We start from the raw sequence: 15,194 nt of genomic DNA on the forward strand, positions 1-15,194 counted from the left end.
GGAGGCTTTAAAAGTATTGAATCAACGATTGAACGCATATCCACTTATCAGAAGTCTTGACCCTAGTCAAGCTTTTGTTCTCAGCCAGAGTGCTTTTGAACATCGATTCAACCATTATTGCTTTCTCTCTCTCTGTATGTGTATGTGTTTCAAATCCAGGGCCTCGTGAATGTTAGGCAAGGGCTCACCACTAAACCACACCCTAGCCCTGGCATATTCCTTAATTGAACAGCCTCTGTGCAATGGGAAGTTATATTATCTTTGGTTTTGTACAATTCTGGATGAAACAGATGTCTAATTGTGTGTGGCAGGGTCAGAATTCATCAAGATGCTTAACAGTCCCAGACTTGCACTCTGGAAGGCTTGAGTTAGAGGCCTGGCCCCTCCTAGGCTGGACATTTGTGGGACTTTGGGAGATATCCCTTCCTCTCTGTATCTCTCCTCTTCCTCTGTAATGTTGTGAGGCTCCTCAAAGGCCACTTGGAGCTGAAGCTTTCCAGGCCCTTTCCCCAGGAAGATACTTGCCACTCATTGTCCCAACAGATGCATGGAGGGAGAAGGCAGGCAGAGTGGTGGCAACCTTTGGCTTGGACCAGTCCCAAAAACTCTGTCATCCTTCTTGAGGTGTTTTTTAGTGCCTAAGTGCCTCTGGTTTTAATATTCCCTTCTCCAAAGCCACATTTAGTGGCTAATCAATATAGACAACCACAAATGAACTGCACTCAAGAAAGTCCCATCTCTGTGTTTGCTTCTTAAAAGGAAAAAAAAAACAAAAACTGATAAGAACTTACCAGAGTGCCATTAATAGTATAATGTTCTCAGAACAATTGTGTGAGGGCAGTTTTATCATCTTCACTTTACAAAGGAAGAAATAAGAATTGTATCTTCATTTTTGCTTTTCATTTTTTGTACCAGTACTGGGATTTGAACTTGGGGGTTGGGAACTATTTCTTTGTTTTTTTGCTCAAGGCTGGCCATCTACCACTTGAACAACAGCTCTACTTCCAACTTTTTGCTAGTTAATTGTGGATGAGTCTCACAGACTTTCCTGCACAGGCTGGCTTCAAACCATGATCCTCAGATCTCAGCCCCCTCAGTAGCTAGGATTACAAGCATGAGCCACCAGCCACTTGGCCTGTCTTATGGTTTTAAGAGTCTCTGTCTGTGGTAGCTTGATCAATTGACTTTGCTGGCTTCTGGCATGGTGTAAGGAAGGATATGTAGAAGTGCATAGTTCAGGGCTGGGAATATGGTTAGTGATAGAGTGGTTGTCTAGCATGCATAAAGCCCTGGGTTTGATTCCTCAGTATCACATAAGCAGAAAAAGCCAGAAGTGGTTCTGTGGCTCAAGTGATAGAGTGCTAGTCTTGAGCAAAAGAAGCTCAGGGACAGTGCCCAAACCCTGAGTTCTAGCCCCACTGGCAAAAAAAAAAAAAAAAGTGCATGGTTCATGTTGTGTGATAGAGTACACTACTGACTTTATGGTGGTCAGGAAGCAGAAAATGAGAGAGGCGAGGGGGAAAGGTACCTAGGTAGGCTCCAATATACTGTTCAAGGTGTTGCCCCTGCATTCAGGTTGACCCATCCATCTTGAGTCCTGCCCCATCTCCTAAAATTTCTACCACCTCCAATGGTCCCATCAGCTGGGGACCAAGTCTTCTATGAGCTTTGGTGGGACACTTGAACTTGAAAGTGTTATAGCACTCTTCCTCCTCTCTCTTTGGTAGTATTGGGGTTTGAACCCAGGGCTGCACACTTGTTACTTTTGTTTTGTGTTATTGATCATAGGGCTTGAACTCTGGGCCTGAGCGCTGTCCCTGAGCTTTCCTGCTTAAAGCTAGCATTCTATTACTTTGAGCCACAGCTCCACTTCTGGTTTTCTGGTGGTCAACTGGAAATAAGAGTTTCATGGACTTTCCTGCCCAGGTTAGCTTCCAATCCTCAGATCTCAGCCTGCTGAGTAGCTAGGACTCCAGGCATGAGCCACCCGCACCTGGCCTAAGTTTTTTTTTTTTCTAAGTTGGTCTGGGACTTGAACTCTGGACACTGTCCCTCAGCTCTTTTAGCTCAGGGTGAGTGCTCTATCACTTGAGCCACAGCACCACTTTAGGTTTTCTGGTTGTTAATTGGAGATAAGGGTCTCACAGACTTTCCTGCCCAGGGTGGCCTTGAACTGGGATCCTCAGATCTCAGCCTCCTGAGTAGTTAGGATTACAAGTGTGAGCCACCAGCACCCAGCTGGCCTAGTCTTGAACCATCTATCTAGGATCTCAGACTATGGACCATAATTCTACCTCTGCTTTTTGAGTAATCAAGACCATAGATGTATACCACTATAGGTGGCTTGTTTTTTGAGATGCAGTCTGGCTTTTTTTTTTTTGGCAAGGCTGGCCTCAAACCATGACCTTCCTACCTGTGTCACTGCACAGCTGGAAATACAGATGTGTGCCACCACACTGGGCCTCCCCTCTCTTCTTTCTCCAGGAGATTGTAACTGCATTAAACTGTGGCAAGAACATCGTGCCTGTCATTGATGGCTTCGAGTGGCCTGAGCCCCAGACTCTACCTGAGGACATGCAGGCCGTGCTTACCTTCAATGGCATCAAGTGAGCTCCTGGGCCCTAGGGAACTGAGAGAGAGCCAATGCGGGGAATGGGAGAACAAATCGCCCAAGCGAATCACATGTGGGTAAAGCAACCAGGCCCTGGCCTGCAGCTCCCATGGCCCAGCTGTCTGACCCACTCAGCCTCTGTGCCCACAGGTGGTCCCACGAGTACCAAGAGGCCACCATCGAGAAGATCATCCGCTTCCTGCAGGGCCGTTCCTCTCGGGAGTCATCTGCAGGCTCCGATACCAGTTTGGAGGGTGCTACCGCCATGGGCCTGCCTTAGCCAGCCTCCCAGCAACCAAACCCTGCTGTGACTCCCATTTCCAGAGTCTTCCCCCAAGGAACAGCTCCTCAAAATGGCTGCCCGGGGCCTTCTCAGGAAATGGCTCTGCCTTTCCCTACCCTCTTGGTCCACTTCAAACCCACTTTCCTCAATATCTGGAGGTGTGGGAGAAGTCTTCCTCCCTCAGACTCTGTCATCAGGTTCTCTGCTTTCTACTCCTAGAGCCGGGTCCCTGCTCTGCTCTGGAGAAACAGGACATTGAGGAGAAGGGAGAAGAGTCTTCTTCCTGATTAGGGTAAAGGCAGGCAGCCTCTGGTAGGAAATTAGAGAAATAGGCTCTCTGCCTGGGCCTCTTAAGTCTGAGCTAGGGCCTACGCCACAAGGCAGCCAGAGATGCATATCCTGGTATGGCTGTCCCGAGACTCTGGTCCCTGGCTCGCCCTTTCTGCTGCCTTGTCATCTTACTGTGGAACCACTCACTGTTGCCTCTCCCATCCCCCTCCTTCTACCCCAGTCTTCCTTTGGGGCAGCTTCCTCTGCCGTATCTCTGGTTTAGGTTGGGCTGAACTGGCCATTTGGCTATACTTTCTGGTGCAAAGGGTCACCCCTGCCTGGACAGGGGAGGCCCTGTCTCAAAGCCACCTTACCCCATTCCTTGGTATTGTGCCTAACAGTCCTGCCTGACCTAAGCAGGCTGGTTTACCCAGCCTTTCACCCACTCAGGCTTGCTCCCTGTTGCGCAGGGAAGCAACCAGTAGCCTAGGCAAAGCCTGCAATTCTACGAGGGAGGCGAGCACAGGTTAGTCTTAGGACAGTTTTTGCAACTGCAGTATGCATGCAACCCACTGGGAATGTTGTTTAAATCCAATTCAGGAGATGAGCAGGTTGGGGCTGAGTCTGCCAATGGTCACTGACCCCCAGCTCCGATGATATCGATGCCTCAGAGGACAGTGCTTCGAGCAGCAGCTCCTCACAGACCCCTGCCATTTCCCAAACCTTTCCTTCACAGTCTCTCATCACCACAGCATCGCTGTCCTGTAATATCACTCCCATTGTGGATAAGGAAGAGAGGCTGAGTGATGAGCCCAGTTCCCAAGTCTACAATGGCAGCCCTACGACACCCCAGGTGGAATTGCTATCCTGAACATCATCCCCCAGGAAGAGTGGGAGCCAGACAGAAGTGACCAGCAGGAGCATCTCCCGGCCCCTCCCTGCACTGGAGGACTTGAAAGCAGTCAGGCTCCGGCAGGCGGAATTGACTGATACAGGCCATATATCTGTCCCACTGTTTCTCTCTGAGGGGGGGGGGGGTGTCAAACAAGGCTGGTGTTACTCCCAGATCTCTGCCTGGGGAGCTGGCCAAGTCCCCCTTGCTCTTGGAACACATAATCAGACAGCTGAGGTCTCTCTCCAGGCTTGAGCACCTTCCTTCCTCTCCTCTCCCTGCCAAAGACTTCTACTGGTCCTAGCCTAAATCTGGCTTTGACTCCCCACCATCCTCCCACAGCTAGGCAGTGAGAACTCTCTCTCCAGGAGTAATCCTAGTCAGTGTCATGACCTCTAGAGGTTCCCACCGACATTACTTGAGAAGTCACTAGTTTTTCTGTTTGAGACATACTCCATTGCTGTCCACTGCCATTGTCTGGCCCTTTGGTGACCCCTGAGCCTCTCCTGTCTTCCTAGACAATCAGAGCCCAATCTCCTGACCCAGCCAATGTCAGTGACCAGCCTCCCCACAGGCAGGCCTGTAGCTCAGGGGTGATGCCCATGACAAACATGCTCAGACTGCAGCCAGGGCCAGCACCTGGGCCCCAGCTTCTACCCAGTTACTGCCCTGACTCAGATCTTCAGGGCCAGGGTTTTCTGCTTGGCTAGTCTACAGCTGCTGCACACACACCCCTCTTCCCCACCCCGTGGTGTTTGGTGCTGAGTCAGCAAGGTCCCTAAAACCCCACCCACCACCCACTTCACCCACCCTTCCCCAGAGGCCATGAGCTGTTCAGGGACACTTAGAAGGCAAAATTCCAGTTACAATTCATTCAATCCCTCTACCAGGCCCACAAACACAGGTGTCTCACTCCAGAACAATTATATGAGGTGGGAGCATCCAACTAGTGCATCTGACCAAGTGGGATCCTCACAATCAGTGTGCAGCATTACTGACCCAGCCCTTCCTAAAGGGACTTTTGCTCAAGGTCAATCAGCTAGTCAGAGGACAGGCTCAGCCCAAGAGCAGCATACAGCCTTTTCCTTCCTCCGCCCCATAGCCCTACATGGTTGGTCAGTGGTCTTCTCCTTGTCTCGCTCTGCCAGTTAGAGGGGACAGTGAGGCAGGAGTCTGGAAACAGGCTCATGCTGTGAAGTCTAGCCAGCCCTACTGTATCTTGGGCTACCCCCATTTCATGTGTGTAATTTCCAGCTAGGAGAGACTCCCTTACAGGGGAAGTAAGAGAGAAGAAAAAGGAGGCGGGGGGGGGGGGGGGAGAGAGAAAGCAGAGCCCAGCCCCCATGGGTATTCCAGTTTGAAGAGTCAAGAATCACATGACTTGTGTTTGCTAGGGGGTCTTACAGCTCTCTTTTAAAGCCAGTGCCTTAATCAATAAGATTCTACCTTTCAGCTTCAGACCCAGACCTTGCTAGCTTCCCAGACATGAGGCTATCATTCTCTGGGAAGCCAGGTCATGTGGGAAGTTGAGCTCAGCTCCCAGGTTCCTGTTGACCTATGGAAGCATAGAGAATGGTCTCAGCACACAGCCTTGCCCAGTGTCAGAGGGCAGAGTGGCAAGAAAAATGGATCCTACCTGTGCTGGTATAGCCAGAAAGACCAATATAGTTCCTTGCAGGCTCTGGGTGTGCTACCCCCTCCCCCCCCAGGAATAAGTAGCCAGGATCATGCCCCATGCCTGGCAGACTTTCAGCATTCAACAGCCTGCTTGGAGATAAGGCTATAGGCTGGACGGCCATTTCCACCATCAATCCCTACCCCTCCCCCTGCACAACCTCAGCCGCTGGTATGCTGGTATTCCACCAGCAGCCCAGCATGAGTAAGACAGAGAAACCCAGAGCCCAATGCCCTGGGGCTTGGAGGGTTCTCTTCAGTTTGATTTAACTGATTTATTGTACCAGCTGGCACTACTGAGGTCAGGATTGAGTAGGCTGTGGTGAAGGACTGGTTCCCAACCATCATGACCCTCTTCCTTTTGGCCCCCAAGGCTGGAAGTGGCCGGGTACCATAATTCATCATTAAAAACTGATTGTTAGTGGTTGTACACATCAGAAGCCTAGTACCATGGGCCATGCTGTGCAGTGTAGGCCAGAGGGAGAGATGCCAGCTCCCGTGTTTCACCTGGTTCCTGAAATATCACCTCCCCCTCCCCTGGAGGGATTGAAGTGATAGTATCAAGGGTAAACAGACCACTGCTCCAAATGGCTCCCTGGAGTGAGCCTGTCCAGGTGAAGAAGATTACAGATCCTAGACAGAGGCTGGCTTCAGTTGTGAACAGGTGGTCCCCTGCTCTAACTTAAACAAGTTGTCCAAGGTAAGCACTGCCCCCTGAGGAGGCCACTGGCTCTGCTGGGCAGATTTCCAGACGATCCATGTTCACACTGCACCTCTTGCCCTCTTGTCTTCTGTCCACACAGATTAGGGGCTCTGAGGAAACTGCTGGAATTCCAGGTGAGGATAAGTCCTTTCCAGTATCCTGTAAGGGACCAGAGAGAGGGTTCAGAGTTGATATAAAGAGTGCACTCAGTCTGAAGAAGTGACACAGGACTGACTTGGGTGGGTGGGCCCAGTTTCCCACCTCAGCTCCTCCCGCCTCAAACTAGGCCAGTGCTGCCATCATAGCCCTATGTCTAACATGGGGATGAAGAGGACTGAGGGGATCCAGAACAGAGGGCACAGCTTTACCAAGTGGGGGTTATAAACTGATCCCTCCCCTACATGGAGAAGGTCTCCTGGAGGATCAGAAAAGTCAGCCTGGGACAGGGCACCCCCCAGGAAAAGGGTTCAAGAACCATTTCCTGTTAAGAGTAGGAGAGAGTGGAAACTTTTAGATTCAGAGTGGAGCATTACCCAATCAGAATGGCTGGAATGAAGAGAAGGCCAGCTCCCAGGAGGAAAGGGAAGCCCTTCATGAAGTTCAGAGTGGCTGGGTAGAGTGAGTTGAAGATGCCAGAGGCTGTCAGCATGGCCAGGGTATTCACACAGGCCACAGCAGAAAAGAGAGCACCTGTGAGGAAGAAACAGAGGACCTGTTCCAGAGTTTGCAAGAACCAGGGTCCATCCTGCACCACTGCCTCACATCTGTGTGACCCAGGGCAAGGCACTTAACCTCTCTGTCTCACCTTCCTCACCTGTGAATCCTAGTGTGTCACGTATTATGATAAAGATTCAATAAAGTCATGCATGGAAAATTCCTGGCACAGAGGAGCTACTAAATAAATGACATGTGATGTCTTTTCTGTGTACTTGTAGGCCATTACAGGGGCTTGAACTCCAGGCTTTGGGCTCAAGCTTGGCTTTTTGCTCACATCTGGCACTCTACCATTAGAGTCACACCTTCACTTCTGACTTTTTGCTGGTTAACTACAGAGAAGAGTTTCTTGGCTTTGTCCAGGTTGGCTTTGAACCTTGATCCTTAGATCTCAGCCTCCTGAGTAGCTAGGATTATAGGCGGGCCCAGCTAAAAGATTGCTTTTTACTCCTATTCTACTCACATCTTTGGGCTCAGGGGAGGGGACAAAAAAGCTTTTAAAAGGAATGAATGAAGCGCCAGGGTTCTGGGACAGCTGGGTCCAGAGTGGGCTGTGTGCTGCACCAGGATCTCTGTTAACCAGTAGATCTTCCTTCTAAGAGAGACATTACCAGATGGAGTACCAGGACCCAGAGTCCTGAGCAGCTGGCACAAGGGTGCCAGCAGAATGCAACTTGCACAATGAGCAACAACCCAATAGACACTGAGATTAAACTGGAAGAGCCTACAGTTGTCACCAAGGGCAAACACTCAGAGATAGAGAAACGGAGGCCCAGGACAGAGCCAGGACTGAAACCTAGCTCCTGAGATGCGCTGCTCTTAAAAACAGACCTGGGTATGCATCCTGGTTCTACCCTTCACTTAAGTGGCCTTGGGGGAGTCAAGGTGTCCCATGGGCCTTTGTGTCTTCATCTGTCAACTGGGGACAATGAAACCTGTATCACAAGGCTGGTCACTCCCTCTGGGCTGGTACACCATTACTCCAAGGAAGCAGAGAACCCTAGGATCCCTATACCCACTCCACAGGCCAAAAAACTGAGGTGTAGGGACTAAATCCTTTGTTCCTTTATGGAGTTTCTGGGTTTCCCAAAAAGAACACAGTCATGCTCTTCTGACTGTAATTCCAACTCTGAGGACTTGGGGTCTAAAGCAGCCTTTTGCCAGCCCTGGGAGGAGGATAGGCTCTTCCCTTTCAGGATGGCCCAACTGCACCACTGGGCATGAGCAACCAGCTGGAGACAGACCCCACTCTTACCCTGGTCTGACCTGCCCACCAGCTTGGACAGTTTGGCCCGGATGATAGGCGTGATGACTAATGACAGGAAGAGCAAGCCATACCCTGTGGAGAAAGAAACAATCATCAGGGAAGTGGATCTGAGGAGAGGGGCACCCAGGGAAAGGCAGCAGAGCTCCTATACATACCCCAGGTGGGACTTAGGTGAGACCCAGAAAGAACTTCCTGGATGGTGAGGGTAGGGAGAGAAGGTCTAGCAGGTATGAAGGCAGGCTACCCTTCTCCAGGCTCAGCTATCTGCCCTTCACAGATGAGCATAATGCCAGTCCTGGGGCTTAAATTCCTGGGTCCCTGAGCTTCTTTTGCTCAAGGCTAGCACTCTACCACTTGAGCCACAGTGCCACTTCCAGCTTTTATGTGGTACTGAGGAATCAAATCCAGGGCTTCATGCAAGCACTCTACCACTAAGCCACACTCCCAGCCCTGAGCATAATGCTTTCTTGCTAAAATAGTGGCCACAGCAGGCATCACTCACCCACTTAGCACCTAATGAAGAGATGATAGGGCACAGAAAACAATCACAGGCTTGCTCAGTCCCAGGTTCAAAATCTGATGGTACTGCTTACTTTGTATGACTTAAGAGTCTTTACTTCTCTGTGTTTACTTTATTTGACCTAAGATTATCCTCTCTGAGCCCAGCTTCCAGTCTGTGAAAGGAAGATAACAGAGCCTTCATCATAGAATGGCTGTGCCCAGTAGGATGCTGAACAGTGCAATGACACCCTCCCCCCCCTCATTCCCTCACCAAGTACAATCAGGTCCTGGAATCTGTAAACAAGAGTCTTATTTGGAAAATGGCCCTAAGCATATCTGATTAAGGAAAGGATCTTGAGAGGGCAGATTGTTCTGGATTGTGAGGCTGGGCCCTAAACGCAAGTTATACAGACCCTATCAAAGGTAGCCAAGAGATCTGAAACAGACAGAATTGAGAAGGCACAAAGGGGAGGGAGACACAGAGCTTCAGACTGGTGGACGTGACCACAAGCCAAGGAGTGAGGGCAGCCGTGGGAAGTAAAGAGGTAACAACTATTCTCCTACAGACTGCCCTAGGGAGCATTGCCCTGCAACACTTTGATTTCAGTCCTGTGATCTTGGAATTTTGGCTTCCAGAACTGTAAGAGAACAAATTTCTGTTGTTTTAAGTCAGCCAGCTTGCAGGAATTTGAAACAAATACAGGAGATGCATAGGTAATATCTACAGAGAACACATCACAGTAAGGATAGTTTTCCTTCTGCGTTCAGATTAACACTGCTTTTTCAGTTAACTATTCCTATCCCTTGTATGACTTCTGTCTCCTAGATAAAACTCACACCTATAATCCTAACTACTCAGGAGGCTGAGAGCTGAGGATTGCAGTTCAAAGCTAGCTGGGGCAGGAAAGTCCAAGAGACTCTTATCTCCAATTTAAACACCAAAAACCAACAACAACAAAACCCAAAACAACAACAACAACAAAACTGGAAGTGGAGCTGTGGCTCAAGTGGTACAAGGCTAGTCTTGAGCAAAAAAGCTCAGAATCTCAGAGATTGCCCCCAGGCCTGAGTTCTAGCTCTAGGTATATATGCGCACCCTTCCAATTCCTTAAGAGTCCCTTCAGAGCCGGGCGCTGGTGGCTCACGCCTGTAATCCTAGCTACTCAGGAGGCTGAGATCTGAGGATCGCGGTTCAAAGCCAGCCCGGGCAGGAGAGACCGTGAGACTCCTATCTCAAATAAACCACCAGAAAACCGGAAGTGGTGCTGTAGCTCAAGTGGTAGAGCGCTCGCCTTGAGCTGAAGAGCTGAGGGACAGCGCCCAGGCCCAGAGTTCAAGCCCCACGACCGACAAAAAAAAAAAAAAAAAAAGAGTCCCTTCAGGATTCAAGACTTCCCCCCACCAAAAAAAATACATATATAATTCTGCTGAGACTTCCCAGAGCAATGGCAGTGTCTTCATCATTTCAGTACCCCCAAGGGTTGCAAGCATAATCAAAAGTACTTGGTCCTGGCCCAAGCAAAAGTAAGTTCTCAGTACGCCATCTCAACCAATGGATGGATGCAGTACCATATACCTGACATCTTCAGAGACAAAGGGAAACACAAGTGGGAAGATCATAGCCCAAGTTGGCCTTGACATAAAGGTAGACTCTACCTTGAAAATAACCAACACAAAAAGGGCCTGGAGGCATGATCCAAGTGACAGAGCACTGCCTAGCACTCACAAGACCCTGAGTTCTCTTGGGCTTCACTGTCTGACAAGCAACTGACAAAATCAAATCTGTGACTACTAAACAGCTGACTTTAAACACATGTTAGGGCACTACTGAAATAAATCTGCTCCTTTAAAAAAGTTAACTTCTCCAATCCATAGCCAGCTGTCCCTTCCAACCAAAAATAAACAGGAGAAAAGAAAGGGGGGCAGGGAGGAGAAGGAAAGAAAGAGCAGGAAGTGAGAAAAACTGAGCAAGCAAGAAATTCAGATCTGTGGCTTGAGAAGACTGGCTATTAAAAAAAAAAAGCATCATGGGGTAAGCCTATAATCCTAGCTACTTGGGAGATGGAGATCAGGGCTCAATGCCAGCCTGGGCACAAAAAATTCATAAGACTCCATCTCAACCAATAGTTGGTAGATGTGGTGGTATGCGCGTGCAGTGGTGTCAACCTGTCATCTAAGCATCAAGAGGAAGTACAATGGTTGAGCACAATGGCATACACCCATCATCCCAGTTACACAGGAAGTCTACATAGAATGATCATCTAGGCTATCCCAGGCAAAAACTGGAGACTTTGCCGGGCGCTGGTGTCTCACGCCTGTAATCCTAGCTACTCAGGAGGCTGAGATCTGAGGATCGCGGTTCAAAGCCAGCCCGGGCAGGAGAGACCTTGAGACTCCTATCTCCAATAAACCACCAGAAAACCGGAAGTGGCACTGTAGCTCAAGTGGTAGAGCACTCGCCTTGAGCTGAAGAGCTGAGGGACAGCACCCAGGCCCAGAGTTCAAGCCCCACCACCGACAAAAAAAACAAAACAAAACTGGAGACTTTTTCCAAGTAACTAAAAAGCAAAAAGGGCTAGGGTGGGGCTTAAGTGGTAGAGCACTTGCTTAACAAGTACAGGGCCCCGAATCCAACAACAACAAAAAAGTAACAATAGAAACAAGCCCAGGGCTGGGAAGGTGGCTCAGTGGTAGAACGCTTGCCTTGCATGCCTGAGGCCCTGGGTTCGATTCCTCAGCACCACATAAGCAAAAAGAAAAAAGCCGGAAGTGGCGCTGTGGCTCAAGTGGTAGAGCGCTAGCCTTGAGCTGAGGGACAGCACCCAGGCCCAGAGTTCAGGCCCCACGACCGGACCAAAAAAAAAAAGAAACAAGCCCAGTGCTGGTGGCTCATGCCTGTAATCCTAGCCACTCAGGAGGCTAAGGTCTGAGGATCCAAGTTCGAAGACAAACTTGGCAGGAAAGTCTGTGACACTCTTTATCTCTAATTAACCACCAAAGAGCCAGAAGTGGAGATGTGGCTCAAGTGTTAGAGAGCTATCCTTGAGAGAAGAAAAAAAATCAGGGAAGGCCCAGGCTGAGTTCAAGTTCCAGAACTGGTACACGTGTACACACAAACACACATGCACACACATACACAGAGATTTTTAAAAAGCTGACTATGGCCGGGCGCTGGTGGCTCACGCCTGTAATCCTAGCTACTCAGGAGGCTGAGATCTGAGGATCGCGGTTCAAAGCCAGCCTGGGCAGGAGAGACCGTGAGACTCCTATCTCCAATAAACCACCAGAAAACCGGAAGTGGCGCTGTAGCTCAAGTGGTAGAGCGCTCGCCTTGAGCTGAAGAGCTGAGGGACAGCGCCCAGGCCCAGAGTTCAAGCCCCACGACCGACAAAAAAAAAAATAAAAAATAAAAAAATAAAAAGCTGACTATGATACTTGGAGTAGGTCCTGTAATTCCTATCAGAGGGCTGAGGCCTGAAACATTAATGGCTTGGACTTTGCTTAAGAACACTGTGAATGAGCTACATGAGGCCAAGGGGTGAAGCAATTAGTATATGAACCATACTTTTGTCTTTGTATACTGCTAATAATAGTTATGGTTGATAAACCTGCATTAATTACTTTGACTCTTGAGCCTATGCCTTTTCTGTCTATCAAGGATGCTATTTTTCCAAGGTCTTCTAAGTTGTCCTCCAGTGCAAGCTGAGGGCATACCTGGGGTTCAAGCCACAGGCACAGGCTTGAACTACACTGAGGACGATGAGTGACTGACATCCTCACCCCCCATTTTCACCTCATGCCACTGGTTCTAGCTGTCTCTCAGTCCACACCCTTTACCTGTAAACATGAGGGCTGTAATGGTTGCAAATGCAAAGACCACCATCCCCAGGATGTTGAAGACCAGGCCGATCTCCGCCACCCACACATCAGCCAGGCAGAACTGCATCAGCCGCAGGACAATCAGGCTGGTGAGGTAGGGAAGGTGCTGAGCTGCAGAACCATAGCCAATCAGCTTGGAGTCCCAGCAGAGGGGAGCACTCAGCTCATAGAGGGTCAAGATGTCCTGGGCCCCAAAGTGCACAGTAATCACCACGAAGATGGCTAGTGAGTACAGGGCTATATGTTTCCGGGGCTTCTCTGGGACTGATGCCACATAGAGCTGGAAAATCGATCGGTGATGATGGAGAGTGAAGAGCCGTGTGGACTTTGGCTCCTTCACGGTCTCACCAAAGCAGAATGCTGAGTACAGAGTCATGACGATCAGCAAGGCCAAGGCTAGCCAGAAAGGGTTGGCATAACCCTGGGCCCGAAGCCAGTGGCCCCCAAGAAGGCTTGCCAGCATCCCGGCCACACCAATGCAGGCTTCCAGCAAGGCCATCCGGAAGGTGCGGCTGTGTCTGGAGCTGACATCGGCCACAGAGGCAAAGCTAGCAGCTAGCAGTCCATTAAAATCGCCAAAGAGGGCACAAAGGATGCGGCCTAGCACAAAGAAACCAACATGGAGCTCCAGCTGGACGATGAAGATTGACACCACGACCTGGAGCAGCAGGCCTAGGGAGGCCAGCACCAGTAGTGGGCGGCGGCCCACACAGTCACTCCAGGCTCCCAGCAGAGTAGACCACAAAAGTCCCACCAGGAAGCCGCCCAGATTCATGTAGAGGGTCCAGTGGGAGGTGAGGGTCTCTACTTCCTGTAGGGACACAAAGACCAAGGAGCAATTCCTCACTTGAGTTGCCTGCCTGCCACATATCAATCACCACCTTGGGTAGAGTGGAGGACTTTCTTTGGAGTCCTAAGCCTTAGAGAATCTTCATATAACTCTTAAAAAAGGATTGAGTGGGGGCACTGGTGCCTCATGCCTGTAATCCTAGCCACACAGGAGGCTGAGATCTGAGGATTGCAGTTCAAAGCCAGCCTAGGCAGGAAAGTTCATGAGACTCTTATTTCTAATTAAACACCAAAAAGTCAAAAGTGGAGCTGTGGCTCAATTGGTAGAGCTCTAGTTAGCCTAGAGTAATAAAAAAAAGCTCAAGGACAGAGCCAAGGCCCTGAATTCAAGCTCCAGTAAGTAAATAAGTAAAAATAAATAGCCCCAAATGGCAATACCTTTGTAAAACTAAAATAATATATACATATATGTATATATATATATTTTGGGGGGGAGGGTGGGTCAGTCGTGGGGCCTGAACTCTGGGCCTGGGCACTGTCCCTCAGCTCTTCAGCTCAAGGCTAGCGCTCTATCACTTGAGCCGCAGCGCCACTTCCGGCTTTTTTCTTTTTGCTTATGTGGTGCTGAGGAATCGAACCCAGGGCCTCAGGCACACAAGGCAAGCGCTCTACCCCTGAGCCACCTTCCCAGACCCTAAGACAATAAATTTTTTTAAGTTTTTTTTTTTAATCCTCACTTTATTTTAGAGCTGATCTTGGGCTTGAACTCAGGACCTAGGCACTGTCTCTAGCAGCTCCCCACCACTTGAGCCACTGCTCCACTTCTGGCTTTTTGTTGTTGTTGGCAGTTTATTGGAGGTTAAGAGTCTCACGGCCTTTCCTGCCCCAAGCATGGCTTCGAACCGCGATCCTCAGCTCTTCAGCCTCCCGAGTAGCTGGGATTACAGCTGTGAGCCGGCAATCCCTGCTTCTCCAGGACAGCCCTGACCCCACCAAGCGCCGGTTCTCCGGAAGTCCCACCCCGATCCCCACACTTGCGCTGGCCCCGCCCCTCGCTCCCCCAGCCCCAGCCTCGTGGGGGGAGGGACGGGGCCTCCCCCCGCCCCTCGTCACCTGCATGGCGGGGTTGACGCTGTGGTTGCCGCAGCCCCCCCGGTCGCGGGTGCCGTTGTAGCCCAGGTCGGCGCTGAATCGGTGCCATAGGTACTGCGTGGTGAGCGGGCCCTGCAGGACCAGCGCGAAGTTGGCCAGGAAGACCACGGGCTCTACGGGGCCGCGGCGGAGCGTGCGGCGGGGCCGGGGCTCGCCCGCGGGGCTGGCGCGCCCCTCCATGGCGCACGCGCACGCGCGTGGGTCGCGGCCGGAGCCTGGCGAGCGACGGAGCTGCGTGCGCACGAAGCCCTGCTCGGGAGGTCCGGGCTCGCGCTGCGGTCTGCGCCTGCGCCGCCTCCCGCCGCCCTTCTTAAAGTCTGGAGAGGCGGGGCGTGACGCCTCAGCCCCTAGATTCCTGCCTGACCCGGCCTGCTCTCTGGGCTGGGTGTGCCTGGTTAGGGGGGGTAGGGGGACCCACTGGCCTGGTCTGCAAGGTGACCTCACCTGTCAGCACCAAGA

General features: G+C 50.7%; 2 protein-coding genes across 3 annotated transcripts in view; one reads left to right on the plus strand and one right to left on the minus strand.

Moving 5' to 3' along the window:
* The window catches only part of Sarm1 (sterile alpha and TIR motif containing 1), a 20,456-nt gene extending 15,568 nt beyond the window's left edge, over positions 1-4,888 (plus strand). The window contains exons 8-9 of the mRNA XM_070027290.1: positions 2,485-2,606; positions 2,762-4,888. Of these exons, the coding sequence (XP_069883391.1) occupies positions 2,485-2,606; positions 2,762-2,891 (252 nt within the window). The 3' untranslated portion in view covers positions 2,892-4,888. The remainder of the gene's footprint in view (positions 1-2,484; positions 2,607-2,761) is intronic.
* Slc46a1 (solute carrier family 46 member 1) overlaps positions 1-14,990 on the minus strand; it is a 27,515-nt gene extending 12,525 nt beyond the window's left edge. The window contains exons 1-5 of one of the 2 annotated variants that reach the window (XM_070027292.1): positions 14,697-14,990; positions 12,753-13,605; positions 8,403-8,486; positions 6,967-7,123; positions 6,504-6,592 (exon numbers count right to left, since the gene is read on the minus strand). In XM_070027292.1, coding sequence (XP_069883393.1) covers positions 6,535-6,592; positions 6,967-7,123; positions 8,403-8,486; positions 12,753-13,605; positions 14,697-14,915 — 1,371 coding nt within the window. In that variant the 5' untranslated portion in view covers positions 14,916-14,990 and the 3' untranslated portion in view covers positions 6,504-6,534. Of the gene's footprint in view, positions 1-5,953; positions 6,593-6,966; positions 7,124-8,402; positions 8,487-12,752; positions 13,606-14,696 lie in introns of those variants that run through there. The other variant, XM_070027291.1, reaches the window with a different exon arrangement.
* Positions 14,991-15,194: the final 204 nt, after the last annotated feature.

The sequence above is a fragment of the Dipodomys merriami genome, unplaced genomic scaffold (genome assembly GCF_024711535.1).
Source record: "Dipodomys merriami isolate MVZ:Mamm:240054 unplaced genomic scaffold, mDipMer1.0.p SCAF_19, whole genome shotgun sequence".
In the NCBI taxonomy this organism is placed as follows: Eukaryota; Metazoa; Chordata; class Mammalia; order Rodentia; family Heteromyidae; genus Dipodomys; species Dipodomys merriami.